Genomic DNA, 16265 nt, shown 5'->3' with positions numbered 1-16265 from the left:
CTGAAGTATTAAGAGGAAATTTTCAGAAATAATGGTGAGGTTTAAACTGCGTGTAGCTCTGATAGCAAAGTGCAGTCTCACTCAGCCCCACGCCACCCTGCCCTGGCCATGAAGCCCTCCTGCCACCAGGTATCCACGCCACATACGCTTCCCCTTGTTGGTCACCCAGAGGCTGTCTGGGTTCTCGTGCCCCCTGTGGGAATGTGGCCGTGCTTTCGTCAATCAGCCATACATGTCTTTGTTAGCACCCTAAGGTGCAAGGGAAGAGATGCTGGCCACTGGCATATGGCAACGAATCTGCTAAGTGATTCCTGCAAGTGACAGCGAGAAAGTGAGCCCCTGAGAGATGCCAGCATCCTATCCTGGAGAGCTGATTCCAGCGCCAGGGGCTCGGCTGCTGATCCAGCTCCCCGTGAATGCACCTGGGAAGGCAATGGGTGATGCTCCAAGTACGGGCGCTCCTGGAGCCAGGGGGAGACCAGGATGGAGGTCCAGGATGCTGGCTGCAACTGGCCCAGCTGCGGCTGTTGAAGCCATTTGGGGAATGGATGGAAGATTCTCTCTCTCTCTCTCTCTCTTTCTCTTTCTCTCTTTCTCTCTCCCCTCCCACCCTGCTGTTCTTTCAAATAAGTAAATAAGTAAGTCTTATCAAAGAAAAGATGAATGTTCTTAACTTAAGAAGGAAAGAAGAAAAATGGACCCTGACTTTGAGAAGGTTTGAGATAGAACAAACACATCTATGAAACTGTGGAGGAAACAGAAGTTTCTGTCCATTTTCCCGCAGGACCTCAAGCTGCCACTGTCACAGCACAGCCTGTGCGTGTGCAGAGGGAAAAGGTGTGCAGATTCAGGATTCAGCACCATCTGAGCGTCCAGGATCTGCTGGGGGACATCCAAGGCACACCCATGGAGAGGGGTTACAGAGTGTTCTACGGAAACCTCACGCAGTCACTTTGCTGAGACACAAAAGCCGAGGCAGAGGGATGGAATCCTGCCAGCCAGGGAGATGCCCTGAGCCACACACTTCCTCAGGGCGCCCCTGACCTCGCTGTTCCTCAGGCTGTAGATGAGGGGGTTCAGCACCGGCGTGAAGATGGCGTAGAAGGCCGACACAGCCTTGTCATGGCTGGCTGACCTGGAGGACCTGGACCTCATGTAGACAAACATGGTGGCTCCGTAGAAGAGTCCCACCACTGCCAGGTGGGAAGAGCAGGTGGCCAAGGCCTTCTTGCAGGCTTCTGTGGAGCGCAGGTGGAGAACAGCAGCCAGGATGAGGCCGTAGGAGGTCAGGATGAGGGAGAAGGGGACGAGGATCATCAACACGCAGCAGATGTTCATGGCATACTCAAAGACAGACGAGTGGGCACAGGCCAGGCGCATGAGCACAGGGGCCTCGCAGAAGAAGTGGTCGATCTCGCGTGACCTGCAAAACGGGAAGCTCAGGGTGACGGCAGCCTGCAGGAGGCCGTCAGCAGCCCCCAGGATCCACGACCCCGCGGTCACTTGCAGACATAAGCGCCAGCTCATGAGAACCAGGTAGCGCAGTGGGTGGCAAATTGCCACATAGCGGTCGTAGGACATGGCCGCCAGGAGGAAGCTCTCCCCGCCGGCCAGGGTCAGGAAGAAGAAAATCTGGGACCCACACCCCACGCGGGAGATGGACTTCCTTCCGGTCAAGTAGTCGGCAGCCATTTTGGGCACCGTGGTGGAAACCAGCATGACGTCCATGAGGGAGAGCTGGCTCAGGAGGAAGTACATGGGCGTGTGGAGCCGGCGGTCCCGGGCAATCAGGAGCAGCATGAGTGCATTGCCCACCACGGAGGTGAAGGCAATGGTCACGACCAGTGCAAAGAGAAGCTGCTGGGCTCGCGTGTGGTTGAAGAGCCCCAGGAGAACGAAGTCTGCCGTGGAGCTCGCGTTGTCCATGGTGGCAGACGGCGGAGGCCCTGTCCTGGGGGACCCGGCCAGCAGACGCTCAGCACCCACAGGGTTGCCGTGGGGACGCGGTCAGCAGTCTCTAAGCACCCTTATTTCAATAAGAAATAAGATGTCACATAAACTACAATCTTTTCAGTTACTCTGCCTACGTCGTTAAGGAGATCTGTGAGTTTTAGAGAACAATTGTAAAACCACCAAGGCTTTTGGTTCACAAAAACATTTTCTTATTCTGAAGTTTAAGAGACTTTTTTTTTTTTTTTGGACAGGCAGAGTTAGACAGTGAGAGAGAGAGACAAAGAGAAAGATCTTCCTTTTCCGTTGGTTCACCCCCCAAATGGCCGCTATGGCTGGTGCGCTGCACCGATCCGAAGCCAAGAACCAGGTGCTTCCTCCTGGTCTCCCATGCGGGTGCAGGGCCCAAGAACCTGGGCCAGACTCCACTGCACTCCCGGGCCACAGCAAAGAGCTGGACAGGAAGAGGGACAACTGGGACAGAATTCAGCGCCCCAAATGGGACTAGAATCCTGGGGTGCCAGCGCCGCAGGCAGAGGATTAGCCAAGTGAGCCGCGGTGCCGGCCAAGAGACTTTTAATTGGAAATCATTAGCACCTGATTTTTTATGACGACAGGTGATATATCTATACTTTTAAATGAGCAATAAATGTGTAAAGTGACTATCATTATGAAATTATTGCCTATTCTGCATAGAATAATGTTCAGGTCATTGGAGGGAAAGGTCAAATAAATGTGCCAATTTAAGCTGAGTAGGGTGTCAGCACCTTTCTGTCAGACTTCATAGGGTATTTATTTTACTAATAAATCACTCTCTGTCGATATTATACAAGTGAGACCATTGGCAACCAGTTAAATGTGTGTCAGCACAAAGAGTGACAATTCCTAAAAATCAACCACAGATTTAAAAAAAAAAAAAGCAGTTGAAGTTCATAATGAAAAATTGGGTTATTTTGCAATTAAAATATCTAAATATTAAAAGGGGGCTGGGAGAGAGGCGCTCAAAACTGCCTGATGCTGGGCTAGGAAATTTGTCTGCCCTGGAAAATCCAGGTTTTCCTTTTCCTCCTCTCTGGGACTGCGGAAAGCTGGGGCTTTGCTGGCGCCGTTTGTGCAGTTTCTGGAGCCTTTCACTCGGGTGATGCTGACTTCGCCACATCTGCCTTAAACCTCATGCTGCCCTTCAACGCTACTAGAAGGCACAGATGAATGCCTTTGTTTTTCCAACAAAACCCTTGGATCAATCACAGAAAATTTAGCACAGATTCTATCATTTCCCATTCTGCATTTTCCAATTTTATTGCCAAAATTGGATATGAAAAGTAAATTTCTTACCAGAAATGTTGAAGTGATTAATCGATGTTCCATGGGAAAAAATGAAGTGGTTAAGAGGTAAGTCATTTGACAGATGGATGGGTGGCTGTCACCGGGAGATGCTTTATTTCTTGACTGCAGCTAGACGAGAGCAACCAGCCACACCGTGGAGAGTGAGTGGCAGAAATGTGGCTTCTGGAGCTAAGACGCTGAGCCAGTCACTGAATCCTAGGAAGGCAGCAGGGTGTGCGCACAGGTATGACCCACGGGTGCATCCCACAGCGGCACTGTCTTCCTGTCCCCCTCCAAGCGTCCACTCCTCCATGTCTGCATCTTGCATCAGCCCCTGGAGTGTCCCATGGAAGGGTGTGGCCCCTTGCCAGCCTTGGCTACAAACACGGTCTCATTAACATGCCCCAGCTGAGGACCTGCTCCAAAGATTCTACCTTGAGTGGGGTTGGGAGGACTTTCAGGTTTCCCACTAGTTTGATGTACTTCCTACCTGCCCCAGAAAGCTGTGATTCACCAAAACAGAGCAAATAAGTTAGGGGAACAGTAAGACGCAAGCAACAGTTCTTGGGAAGGAATAGTTATTGAAAATTACATCGCAGTGTGAAGAAATGTGGCCCTGGCATTGTTCTGAACTCCAACAGCGCGCTACAGCGCTGGACAGAAACAGCCACTAGAATATGAAGCCCTCAGTAGATCTTAGCTTTGTTGTTCTGTCTCGTGTTCAATCTGACAGAATCAAAGCTGAATTGCACATAGCAACTTGTTTGCATCTATGTAGTATAATTGCATTTGGAGGGCAGCATTGTGGCATAGCAGGCTAGGCTGCCACCTTGCTGTTGAGGCGGCCTGGGGAGTGATAAGGAAGAAGGAAGAACTCTGCCCTCATTCTCGCTGTGGGAGTACTCTGTCTTTGGAATAAATTCATAAGTCCTTAGGCTATATGTATGCATATAATTGTACTTTGAGGTTGACTTCCTCATGTCTGCCTGATAAAACCAGTGATGACAGCAATGACCCACCACACAGCTTGCACTCATGATGCCTCCCATCCGTCCAGTACTGCACTTCCTGAGGGGCCACTGCTCTTCCTTCTTAATAATCTCTGTTGCCGAATGCCTTGGAATCGCATCCACATCCTCCATCTCCTGTGACCTCAGGTGATGGGCAAGCTACCCTGTAAAAACCGTGAGATACTAGAATCCCTTCATCTAGGTGAGATGTAATTGCTATTTTCTTTGTTGAGAAGGAAAGTATATCACAGACTTATAAAATTTATTGATATATATATTATGCATTTATTTGAAAGGCAGAAACAGAGGCAGAGAGAGAAACAGACAGACACGCAGATCTCCCAGCCACTCGTTCACTCCCTGATGCCTGAGACAGCCAGGGCTGGGCCAGGCTGAAGCCAGGAGACCCAGGATGCATGGGGTCTCCCACATGGCTGTCGGGAGCATCAGCTGCTGCCTTCTGGTTGCCTCAGCAGGAAGCTGGAATGAACGTGGAGGTGGGACTCATCCCAGGCGGGCTGCGCCCTCACTCACACAGGCTGTGTCCCAGGCTGTGCCCGGGCAGGAAGCTGGAGTCCTGAACGAAGCTGGATCTCAGACCCAGGTGCTCTGGAATGGGACATGAGTGTGGCAGTCCCCCACAGATTTCAGTGACACTGCTGCCTTTATGTGGAATCTCATCAAAATGGTCTCTGATCTGGAATGAGACTCATCACTGCACAGTCTACACTCTCTCCTCTCTCTCTAACTCTACCTTTCATGTAATTACAAATTAAATATTAAAAATACTGGGCAATCGAAGTGGGATTTTGACTTCTCAAGTAATGGGGTTTTTTTAAAGCTTTTATTTAATGAATATAAATTTCCAAAGCTTATGGATTACAATGGCTCCCCCCCAAAACTTCCTTCCCACCCGCAACCCTTCCCTTTCCCGCTCTCTCTCCCCTTCCATTCACATCAAGATTCATTTTCAATTCTCTTTATATACAGAAATTCAGTTTAGTATATGTAAAGTAAAAATTTCAACAGTTTGCCCTCACATAGCAACACGAACTGAAAAAAAACTGTTGGAGTACTAGTTATAGCATTAAATCACAGTGTACAGCACATTAATGACAGAGATCCTACATGATTTTTTTTAAAAATTGATTAATTTTCTATGTAATTTCCAATTTAACACCAAGTTGGTTTTTTTTTTCATTTTCAATTATCTTTATATACAGGAGATCGATTCAGTATATACTAAGTAAAGATTTCATCAGTTTGCACCCAGACAGAAACACAAAGTGTAAAAATACTGTTTCAGTACTAGTTATAGTATTACTTCACATTGGACAACCCATTAAGGACAGATCCCACATGGGACGTAAGTACACAGTGACTCTTGATGTTGATTTAACAATTTAACACTCTTGTTTATGGCGTCAGTAATCTCCCTAGGCTCTAGTCATGAGTTGCCGAGGCTATGGAAGCCTTTAGGGTTCGCCAGCTTCCATCTTATTCTAACAGGGTCATAGTCATAGTGGAAGTTCTCTCCTCCCTTCAGAGAAAGGTACATCCTACTTTGATGGCCCCGTTTCAAGTGATGGTTTAGCATCTCTGGAAGTGCAGGTGAGAATTCCCACTTCCACATTCCTCTCTCTCATTTGCACACTGATGAGAGACCACCCAGCCCTGGGGGCTATGGGGTAACCCCCCCCCCCCCAGACCAGCATGGGACCTAGAGCTCACACCCAGGGGTGCTGGCTTTGAATGTCAGAATTCACATGGCCCAGAGTGATTCATGCAGAAGAAAACTGAGAGTGGCCACAATGTCTCTGCTGAACGCTGCCAAAGTCGCACAGATGCTGTTGATGGAAATCACGGTTAAAGAAGGAAAGCTCCCACGTTATGTACACAGCACTTCATCTCTGTGCCTCTTATTACAACTTCTTCCTGAAGCTTAGTTTAGCCAAAACCAGCCTGCTCAGCGCCCCCTTCACCTCCTTGTTCCTGAGGGTGTAGATGAGGGGGTTGAGCAGGGGCGTGACAATGTTGTAGAAGAGGGTGAGCACCTTGCCCTGCTCTTGGGAGCTGCCACGGCCCGGCTGCATGTACATGTAGACGATGTTCCCATAGAACAGTGACACCACCGTCAGGTGCGAGCCACAGGTGTTGAAGACTTTGTGCCTTCCCGAGGAGGAGTGCATCCTTAACACCGCCCTCAGGATGTAGCCATAGGAGACCAGGATGAGCGCCAGGGGGCACAGCACGATGCCCACTGCCAGGACGAAGACACTGCCTTCCACGGCCGCCGTGTCCACACAGGCCATGCGGATCAGGGCAGGCATCTCACACAGGTAGTGGTCCACACGCCGGTGCCCGCAGCGCGGCAGGCTCAGGGTCACTGGAGACATGGCCAGGGAGTTGGCCACCCCGCAGCCCCAGGCCATGGACACCAGCCCCAGGCAGAGCCTGGGACTCATCATCGCCAAGTAGTGCAGGGGCCTGCAGATGGCCACGAAGCGGTCGTAGGCCATGACGGCCAGGAGCAGGCACTCCACGCCCCCCAGCGCCAGGAACAGGAAGAGCTGCACGGAGCAGCCTGCGTAGCTGATGGTCTTGTCCTGCCCACTCAGGTTGTAGAGCAGCTGGGGGATGGAACTGCTGGTGAAGCTCAGGTCCAGGAAGGACAGGTGGGTGAGGAAGAAGTACATGGGGGTGCGCAGGTGTGGGTCCAGCCGGGACACCAGGATGATGGCGCTGTTGCCCACCAGGGTCAGCACATAGGCGATCAGGATGACCGCAAACAGGACCCTCTCCAGACGGGGGTGGTGGGAGAAACCCACCAGGATGAAGTCCCCGAGGCTGCTGTTGTTGGTCCCATCCATCTCTCCTGCCAGGAACAGTCACCCACACCAACAGGAGCACCCTCCATCAAGCGGGGTCTCTTGGGAGCCCACCATCCCTCTGTGGATTTCACCTCTGTGTTCTCACCTCACCCAGCAGCAGTGATATGCAGTCAGCGCTCTTGTCACTGTTCTCCCTGGCATGCTGGCCTGCAAGCCGAGGCACCTGATTTATACTAGTTCCTGAGGAGACAGGGGCCAGAGCTGAGAGACACCCCAGGCCCTGGGCCCTGGACACTTGATCTGAGCCACGGCTGGGGCCACCCTGATTCCTATCAGAGTAACAAATCCTGCTGTGTCCCCAGCTCTGACTCCCCAGAAGCCCCAGCCCGTGGGCCCCTGCCACTACTTAGGAAGCCACAAAGTGTTGTTTGAGGGATTTCTGTTGATGGTGTTTGAGGAACTTTGCCTACTGCAGATTCTTCATCAGTGGGAACCCAGGACCATGCTGTTCATTTGGCCAAGATTCATGAGGTCATCATCAGGACCTGATAGACAAGCAATGCAGGACAGCATGAATATCCTAAAACAGCACTCACATACAGCCCCCTCCTCCGTTGTGTCTGCTCTTGAGATAGAGTGTATATGTGTCATTCCAATGAACTTGGGAGAACTTGGCTGAACAAAATACGTAAACAAACAAGGACAAACTCTCATGCAACAAAAAAAATGAGTAAAAGCTTCTCTGAGAATCCAGCTGTAGAAATGAATCACACTCCGAGAAAAGTCTTTGGTGAGGTCCCCATAAGTCTTGCAGGCAGAGAGGGCAGCAGATGGAAGACTCCTTGGCCACAACTCGACCCCTCAACAGTGCCCATGGCCCTGGAGAGCACACTTGCCCTGTGGTCATTGCCTTATCTAGGATCAGGATTATCCACCCCACTGTGCATATTGACAGGTGTTCTTAAGCTAGGACAAATGCAAAGGAGCCAGACGAAGCCCACCTGTCCTGGAATCAGAGCCAGGAACATGAGTGCCATAGGATGAACAGGCAGGTCCTGGGCAGAAAACCTGGGGGAGAAACTCCCCTGGGTGCCTCACACACGTTCAGACCCAGCAGTCAGAGCCTGGGCAGGGAAGAGTGGCCGAGGTGTAGCCCCACTGCTATCCCCACGCCAAACAAATCACACATTACAGATGTCCTCACTCTGAGCTCTCACTTCCACCCTAAGAAGGCAACCCAAGTTCTGTTCTTGTCTTTCTCTGATGATCCTACATCTCATAGGCTTGGCCAGCCCAGCTATGAGGCAGAACAGGAGTCAACCCAAGTGCATATTAAACAAAGCCATGCTCTCTAAGATGGCTACCAGAGAGATCTACAGGTGAAACAAAAGCAGAAAAGCTCAAGGCAGTTGAATGACTAGCATGGTTAATACTTTTCTTTTAAAAAATTGGTGAGGGGGCCGGCGCTGTGGCATAGCAGGTAAAGCCACCACCTGCAGTGCCAGCATCCCCCATGGGCGCTGGTTTGAGTCCTGGCTGCTCCACTTCCAATCCAACTCTCTGCTATGGCCTGAGAAAGCAGTAGAAAATGACCCAAGTCCTTGGGTCCCTGCACCCACATGGGAGACCTGGAAGAAACTCCTGGCTCCTGGCTTTAGATTGGCACATCTCAGGCTGTTCCAACCACCTGGGGAGTGAACCAGAGGATGCAAGACCTCTCTCTCTCTCTCTCTCTCTCTCTCTCTCTGCCTCTCCTCTCTGTGTGTAACTCTTTCAAGTAAATAAATAAATAAATCTTTTTTTAAAAAACTGGTGAGACGTCTGTAACTGAACGGTTGTTAGATGCAGTGGACAAGTGGCTTTGTGGAACATCCACATCCCATTCACACAGCCAGAGTTCAGGTCCTGGCTCCATTTTTATCCCACTTCCCTGCTCCTGCACACCCTGGAAAGGCACCAGGTGATGTTTCCAGTACCTGAGACCCTGCCACCCACGTGGGAGACGTGGATTTAGTTCTGTGTCCCTGGCTTCAGCCTGGCCCAGCCCCAGCTGATGCAGGCATTTGGGGATTGAGCTAACAAATGGAAGTTCTTGTTCTACCTGTGTGTGTGCTATGTGTGCATGTGTGTCTTTGTTGTGTGTAACTTTCTTTCAAACAAATGAAAATAAATAATATTTTAAAAAATGAAACACCCATAAACAGTAGTAAGAGTAACAACGTTGAATCAGCAAGCACAGGAAAACACATGATTTCCCAAGAACTGACTTATAAACACTAGACCTATCCTCACAGATGACTGAGTTTATAAAAATTACCACATAAATACAAAGATGTTTCCTTTCACAACAGGTAGACGGGAGGAATGTGATACTGTCTAGAGCCTAGATTGTGGTGGGGAAGGAATGGTTCTCAGGAACCAGCGACTGGAGTTTCAGTTGGAACCGGATCTGGAGAGATGCTAAAGAGGTTGTGATTTCACACGCACACAACTCGACATCTGCATGTTAATTTTTTGATTTAATTAAAAGAGAAACAGAGAGCTCCCACCCCTGGACTCTCCTGGCACAAGGTCTTGTTACTCATCCAACAAGGAGCAATGCTACAAATGCTGACAACACAGGGAAGGTGGCAGCTATGGCGGTGGAGCTGCGCTGTCACTGGGGCAGTGGGAAGGCCAGGACTTCAGCAGGACTGGAAGGAAGCAAACGGGAAGGGGGAGGAGTGAGAAAGCAGCACCAGGAAGAATCCCAGGTTTGGATCAAGGGTCCCGTGCTGTGGACTTTCCCACTGGGCAGGACCCAGTGACAAACCTGGGGCTCAAATCACAGAGAAATGCGGCCAGCAGAGACTGACTCAGTTTCAAGGTTGTCAAACACTTCACCATGTGTGAAAACAGCGCGCAAAGCACAGCGCATCCCTTGTTCTGCAAACAATCCCACGGCACCGACTGTAAATAAGACGATATTCAGGAATTGCTTTCCTGTGCTGTCCCACAGCCTGTAGCACACACACCTGCACTGTGTGACTAGTGTTCCCTTCCTCTGAACTGCTTCTCTAAGTCACACACACACATGCGCAAATCTATGCGAATGTGAATACATACACGTGTGCACATGTGATGTATGCATACATGTGCTGTCTGTGTGTTTTAGAATGTGAGCACCCCGGCTGCTACCGAGGGGAATACTCCATGGGAGGTTCATCAGGAGCATAGTCCGCAGCAGAGGGGTGGGGATGGGGGACCCCTCGGAGCCAGGAAGCCCTGGCTCACACAGGGAAGGAATCTGGACAAGATCAGGGGTGTGAGGTTTGCCTCACTGTGTAGACAGCAGACAATGGAGAGCCTCAAGTGTGGGTTTCTCCCCAAGAAATTTTCCCAATCAAGAGCCTTGGCCTCTCAGTCAGCTCCCAAGGCCTGAGCTCCAAGTCTCCTGGAAAGGTGACCGGGCATCTGTTCATCAACAGGAGGCCTATTCCTACCAGATCTGATGGTGTCAGAGGTGCCATCAGCCTAAGGGGTGAGAAACAGGACTTGGGAAGCAAAGTAGCTTCAGCTAGGACAGTGCTTAAGTAAAAATAGGAACCATCATTTCTGTGAGCTCCACTGCATGGGGGCAGGAGGGACAGGAAAGGGAAAGTGTGGAAAGTCCATTAAGAGGTGGGAGTGGTTTCATAAAATTAGGTTGAGAAACCTGGACGGCCTCAGAGCGGGGGGTGGGGAGGGGTACAGCCTTGCACCTGACATGGACGATGAACTTCCAAGACTGCCCATGCAGAGGAGCCCAGGTGTCGCTGGTTGAGGCTGGAGCCTCACCCACTGGGAAGCAAAATCCAGAATGAACTAGTGAGGACCTCCTTCCCCACAGGAAGACTGAGCTTCCTCCCACTCTGCAGCCTGCAGGTGCAGGGCTCCTACTGTGCAGCCTGTGGGTGCAGGGCTCCCACTCTATAGCCTGTGGGTACAGGGCTCCCACTCTGTAGCCTGTGGGTTCAGGGCTCCCACTCTATAGCCCGTGGTTCAGGGCTCCCACTCTGTAGCCTGTGGGTGCAGGGCTCCCACTCTGTAGCCTGTGGGTACAGGGCTCCCACTCTGTAGTCTGTGGGTACAGGACTCTCACTCTGTAGCCCCTGGGTGCACGGGTCCCACTCTATAGCCTGTGGGTACAGGACTCCTGCTATGCAGCCTGTGGGTTCAGGGCTCCCACTCTGTAGCCTGTGGGTGCAGGGCTCCCACTCTATAGTCCGTGGGTTCAGGGCTCCCACTCTGTAGCCCCTGGGTGCAGGGCTCCCACTCTGCAGCCCCTGGGTGCACAGCTCCCACTCTATAGCCTGTGGGTACAGGACTCCTGCTATGCAGCCTGTGGGTTCAGGGCTCCCACTCTGTAGCCTGTGGGTGCAGGGCTCCCACTCTGCAGCCCATGGGTGCAGGGCTCCCACTCTGTAGCCTGTGGGTGCAGGGCTCCCACTCTGTAGCCCCTGGGTGCAGGGCTCCCACTCTGTAGCCCCTGGGTGCAGGGCTCCCACTCTGCAGTCTGTGGGTGCAGGCTCCGCACGCTCAGGGCTGCAGAAGCAGCACAGCCGAGCAGCCAGGAGCAGAAACCCTCCCTGCAGCCAGCAAAGCCCAGTTCAGGACCCAGCTCCCCCTCCCCTTCACTGCAGGGGCATCTCCGAGCCCCACGGTCCTCACTGTGGGACAAGCTGGGGCACCAAGTATTCAGCTTGAATAAGTGGGTAAATCTGCAGCGGGGCCATGGCAGGACCTCAGCTGTGCGAGTCCTGTGAGCAGAAAGGAAGCATGAGTGTGGGCCACTTGCTCCCTGCCTGTCCCAGGACAGCAGATCCAGCCCTTTCTGTGGGTGTCCTTAGGGTTCAGAGACTTTGCCTGGTAAATAGGAGGAAACTGGCTTGGACCCAGGCCCTGCACAGGTACAGGAGCTGAGCTGATGAAGGTGATGTGGCACGGACACCGTCTATGAGGAAGACTCCAGTAGTGGAGGCGTCCAGCGCAGCACAGTGCAGCTGCCCCAGTGACCCTGGGGTCTGTGAATCCTGAGGTTGCCTTCTCAGGGTCGTGCGGGAGGGTCTGCTTGAGCCGTTCACCCCAGCCCCAGGTAGGGGGGTGCTTACCTGCACCTGATTCGTACTGCACAGGCCTCCGGTAGGAGCTGCCCTGCCGGAGTTGGACAGCTGACCCCTGTCATTGATGACCAGAGCAGGTTCTGCCGCCTGCCCAGCTGCTTCCCTGTGGTAGAACCACAGGAATCACCTCCTTCTCTCTGGATGTTATCTGCAGAGCCCAGAACCCTGGGATTCCCAGCAATGGGGCTGTCCCGTGGAGGACACTCAGTGCACCAGGGAGCTCTTCCCAAGTGAAGGGTGTGGAGCAGCCCTGAGAGCTGGGCAGATCCTGTGCAGAATCCCTTGGCTGGCACATGACCAGGGCAGCAAGGGGGCACACTGTTCAGAGAGAACCCCCCACCCCCGGGGCAGCCTGGTCTGAGCCCCCGGCAGCCATGCACCTCTTCCTCCCTGAAACCAGAGCTTTGAGCACTAGGACAGGGCCCCTGAAGCAGGCAGTGCCCTCTCCTGGGTGCGCTGGGAGTGCAACCCTCAGTCCCAGGGGCTGGGCTCAGTGCAGGGATGAGGTGTGGGCTGAGAGCAGGCAACCCCTTGGCCCTCAGTGGAGAAGCCAGGGCACAGAGGGCAGAGTTGCCTCAGAGCAAGCAGCCCCAGCCCTCAGCTTCCTCTCCCCTCACCCCTCCCCTGCACCTCCCCTTGTCCCCAATCCCCCGATACCCCATTCCCAGAGGAGCCTTCACCCCGCCCCCTGCAAAGAGCTCACAGAGGATCGAGTTCCAGGCCATGGAAAGTGGTCTGGGTCCCAGGAGCGAGGCCATCACCTGGGTGGTGCAGAAATGCAGAGCCTCAGGCCCCTGCACAGCACGGACAATCGGCACTGTCACAACCCCCAGGAAGCTGCCTGCTCTGCAGCTGTGTGAAGGGGCAGGGACCATGCTCTTTAGCCTGGAAGTCCTGGACGCAGCTCGACAAACAGGCAGGCACACTGCTCCTTGTCAACAGGAGCCTGTGGGGACTGGGAGTCAAAGTCAGCATCCCTGGTCACCTCTCCTGAACAGCAGCTTCACCTGCAGGCTTGCTAACCAGGCTGGTCACACGGGGACTGGACACCAGAGCTGACCTCAGATCTGTGCTCCTGGCTCATGGCAGAGAGGACCGCAGTCAGGTCCTGTCGCTGCCCAAACAAAGCCACCCTGAGAGGTGCTGAGGCCATGGGAGTGACAGTGCATGCCTGGTCAGCCCAGCTCCCATCAGGGTCCACCCAGGAGCTCAGACCTCGGGGTAATGCCACAGGTTGGGTGGAAGCATAGAGAAATGGTGATTCCATGAATCTGTACTGTGACACTGCGCCCTTGCTGAAGCCCACGTTTGGTGGCAGTGAGACAAGAGAAGCCCTGGGACCATGGCGAGTACAGTGGGAGATTTGGGTCATCCTGGGGAAAAGACCTGGAATCCGCAAGGCACCAACACAGACAGCAACAGACCACAGTGCAGCGCACACCCCCATGTGCTTTTCTGGAAGCTTCTCTCTTCCTCGCTCTGTCTGACCTTGGAGCTGCCCTACATGTCAGCTGTGAGCAGGTGCATGGAGCAGTTCTGTCCAAAAGAGCCTGGACTCCTGGCACTGAGGCCTGGGGTCAGGGCACAGGGTGGAGTTGAGGTTGTGGCTTACATCAGGTCTGGCCCAGTGCTGCCAGATGGCGTCAGTGCCTGGACGGATAGAATAACCACAGGCTGCCACCTGTCAATGGCCCCTTCACCTCCTTGTTCCTGACGGTGTAGAGGAGTGGGTTGAGCAGGGGTGTGACGGTGGTATAGCAGAGGGTGAGCACCTTGCCCTGTTGCTGCAGCTCCCCTGCTCACGCCTTCCCCCTCTCTCTGCTCCCCAGCAGCAGCCTGCACAGCGCCCCCTTCACCTCCTTGTTCCTGAGGGTGTAGATGAGGGGGTTGAGCAGGGGCGTGACGATGTTGTAGAAGAGGGTGAGCACCTTGCCCTGCTCCTGGGAGCTGCCACGGCCCGGCTGCATGTACATGTAGACGATGTTCCCATAGAACAGTGACACCACCGTCAGGTGCGAGCCACAGGTGTTGAAGACTTTGTGCCTTCCCGAGGAGGAGTGCATCCTTAACACCGCCCTCAGGATGTAGCCATAGGAGACCAGGATGAGCGCCAGGGGGCACAGCACGATGCCCACTGCCAGGACGAAGACACTGCCTTCCACGGCCGCCGTGTCCACACAGGCCATGCGGATCAGGGCAGGCATCTCACACAGGTAGTGGTCCACACGCCGGTGCCCGCAGCGCGGCAGGCTCAGGGTCACTGGAGACATGGCCAGGGAGTTGGCCACCCCGCAGCCCCAGGCCATGGACACCAGCCCCAGGCAGAGCCTGGGACTCATCATCGCCAAGTAGTGCAGGGGCCTGCAGATGGCCACGAAGCGGTCGTAGGCCATGACGGCCAGGAGCAGGCACTCCACGCCCCCCAGCGCCAGGAACAGGAAGAGCTGCACGGAGCAGCCTGCGTAGCTGATGGTCTTGTCCTGCCCACTCAGGTTGTAGAGCAGCTGGGGGATGGAACTGCTGGTGAAGCTCAGGTCCAGGAAGGACAGGTGGGTGAGGAAGAAGTACATGGGGGTGCGCAGGTGTGGGTCCAGCCGGGACACCAGGATGATGGCGCTGTTGCCTACCAGGGTCAGCACATAGGCGATCAGGATGACCGCAAACAGGACCCTCTCCAGATGGGGGTGGTGGGAGAAACCCACCAAGATGAAGTCCCCGAGGCTGCTGTTGTTGGTCCCGTCCATCTCTCCTGCCAGGAACAGTCACCCACACCGACAGGAGCACCCCGCATCATCAGACTTACTGTTTGCTGTGTTGCAAGATGTGAGTTAATGTTGGTGCGTATTAAAGCACTCCTGTGCACTGCAGGCGGCCGTAACGACACAGTCTGGAGAAGCAGGACGATTGTTCAAGACAATCGAACGTCTACCTTGTTTAAAGTTTTGTTTTTTCAATGCATTAGGCCAGGAGGATCTGTAACAAAATGAAAGCAGCCAATTACTTTGAAGAAGCATTTCACAGAAAATAATGCCATACAAGCTCCTAAGTCACGTTAAACATTGTGAGTGTCCTCACGGAGGCCTGGGCTAGGAAAGCTAAAACACAAATGCAGCATTCCTCTCTACACAGGTGAGTGCTTGGAAACCCAGCCCTGCCCAGAGGTCAGAAGTGGGAAATGCCACTCCCATGGACCCTGGGTTTATGCCGAATGGCACCTCTCAGAGATCTTTAAAAGATCTTGACACCGTGTTATACCTTCATCTTGATACTGTGTTATACCTTCATTTATCTAATATGTTGAAAGGCCGTGAGACGGAGTGATGAGGGGAGGTGGAGAGAGAGGGGTGGGGATGCATCTGCCTTCAGCAGCTTCATACATGCCCTCACCAGGAGAGCCCGGACCAGGCAGAATCTGCGGGCTGGTGCTCAAGCCAGCCAGCCCACGTGGACGACCTGCTGGCTCTTAGTGTGCGTGTGAGCAAGGAGCCGGCGTTGGGAATGGAGCTGTTCCTGCAACCAGGCACTCTGATTGGGTTACAGGTATCCCAGTCGGCGTCTTATCTGTTATATCGAACACCCCCCCCCCCATAAGTGTCATTGTAACAAAAGAGACAAATATCTCCCATTGAACTTAGAATCACATCTGTACTTTGGCCTCACTAATTCCATGTCTAGTAATGTATCCTGCATTTATTAACTCCCAGCTGATATATAGCCACCCCTAGATTCTTCATTCTTGTAGCCCTGAAGTAGAAAATACTTCGAAGTAATGCACCTGGGTGACGTTCCAGGCATGAGTCAACAGACGACGATGACACCGCTTTGAGCTGGAGACAAGAAATTTTAGCAACGTTTCAGTAAGTATGTGTACATGGCATCAGCCAGAAGTTCATCCAAAAGAGTAATACTCTAAACAAGTGGGAAGTTAAATAGAGCATAGAGAGAGGTTGTGTGTAGTGTCACTGCATTGCCCTGTCACCTGCTCTCTCTCTCTGGGGATACATTAC

At 53.0% G+C, this 16265-nt stretch overlaps 3 protein-coding genes across 3 annotated transcripts; all 3 read right to left on the bottom strand.

Annotated features, from left to right (window-relative positions):
- Positions 1 to 948: 948 nt before the first annotated feature.
- Positions 949 to 1926, bottom strand: LOC133758874 (olfactory receptor 2T8-like). The gene has a single exon (XM_062190008.1). The coding sequence runs from the start codon at positions 1924 to 1926 to the stop codon at positions 949 to 951; it is 978 nt and encodes a 325-aa protein (XP_062045992.1).
- Positions 1927 to 6208: 4282 nt separating this feature from the next.
- Positions 6209 to 7156, bottom strand: LOC133758873 (olfactory receptor 2W3-like). Its single transcript, XM_062190007.1, has one exon. The coding sequence runs from the start codon at positions 7154 to 7156 to the stop codon at positions 6209 to 6211; it is 948 nt and encodes a 315-aa protein (XP_062045991.1).
- A 6901-nt stretch (positions 7157 to 14057) lies between these two features.
- LOC133758631 (olfactory receptor 2W3-like) lies at positions 14058 to 15002 on the bottom strand. Its single transcript, XM_062189834.1, has one exon. The coding sequence runs from the start codon at positions 15000 to 15002 to the stop codon at positions 14058 to 14060; it is 945 nt and encodes a 314-aa protein (XP_062045818.1).
- Between the last annotated feature and the right edge of the window lie 1263 nt (positions 15003 to 16265).

The sequence above is a fragment of the Lepus europaeus genome, chromosome 4 (genome assembly GCF_033115175.1).
Source record: "Lepus europaeus isolate LE1 chromosome 4, mLepTim1.pri, whole genome shotgun sequence".
Classification (NCBI taxonomy): domain Eukaryota; kingdom Metazoa; phylum Chordata; class Mammalia; order Lagomorpha; family Leporidae; genus Lepus; species Lepus europaeus.
The sequence above is the reverse complement of the archived record's forward strand: the minus strand, read 5'-3'. Positions and strand labels throughout refer to the sequence as shown.

What these genes read in the sequence shown, in the direction of transcription:
- LOC133758874 (XM_062190008.1), bottom strand. Translation starts at nt 1,926, where the DNA reads ATGGACAACGCGAGCTCCACGGCAGACTTCGTTCTCCTGGGGCTCTTC.
- LOC133758873 (XM_062190007.1), bottom strand. Translation starts at nt 7,156, where the DNA reads ATGGATGGGACCAACAACAGCAGCCTCGGGGACTTCATCCTGGTGGGT.
- LOC133758631 (XM_062189834.1), bottom strand. Translation starts at nt 15,002, where the DNA reads ATGGACGGGACCAACAACAGCAGCCTCGGGGACTTCATCTTGGTGGGT.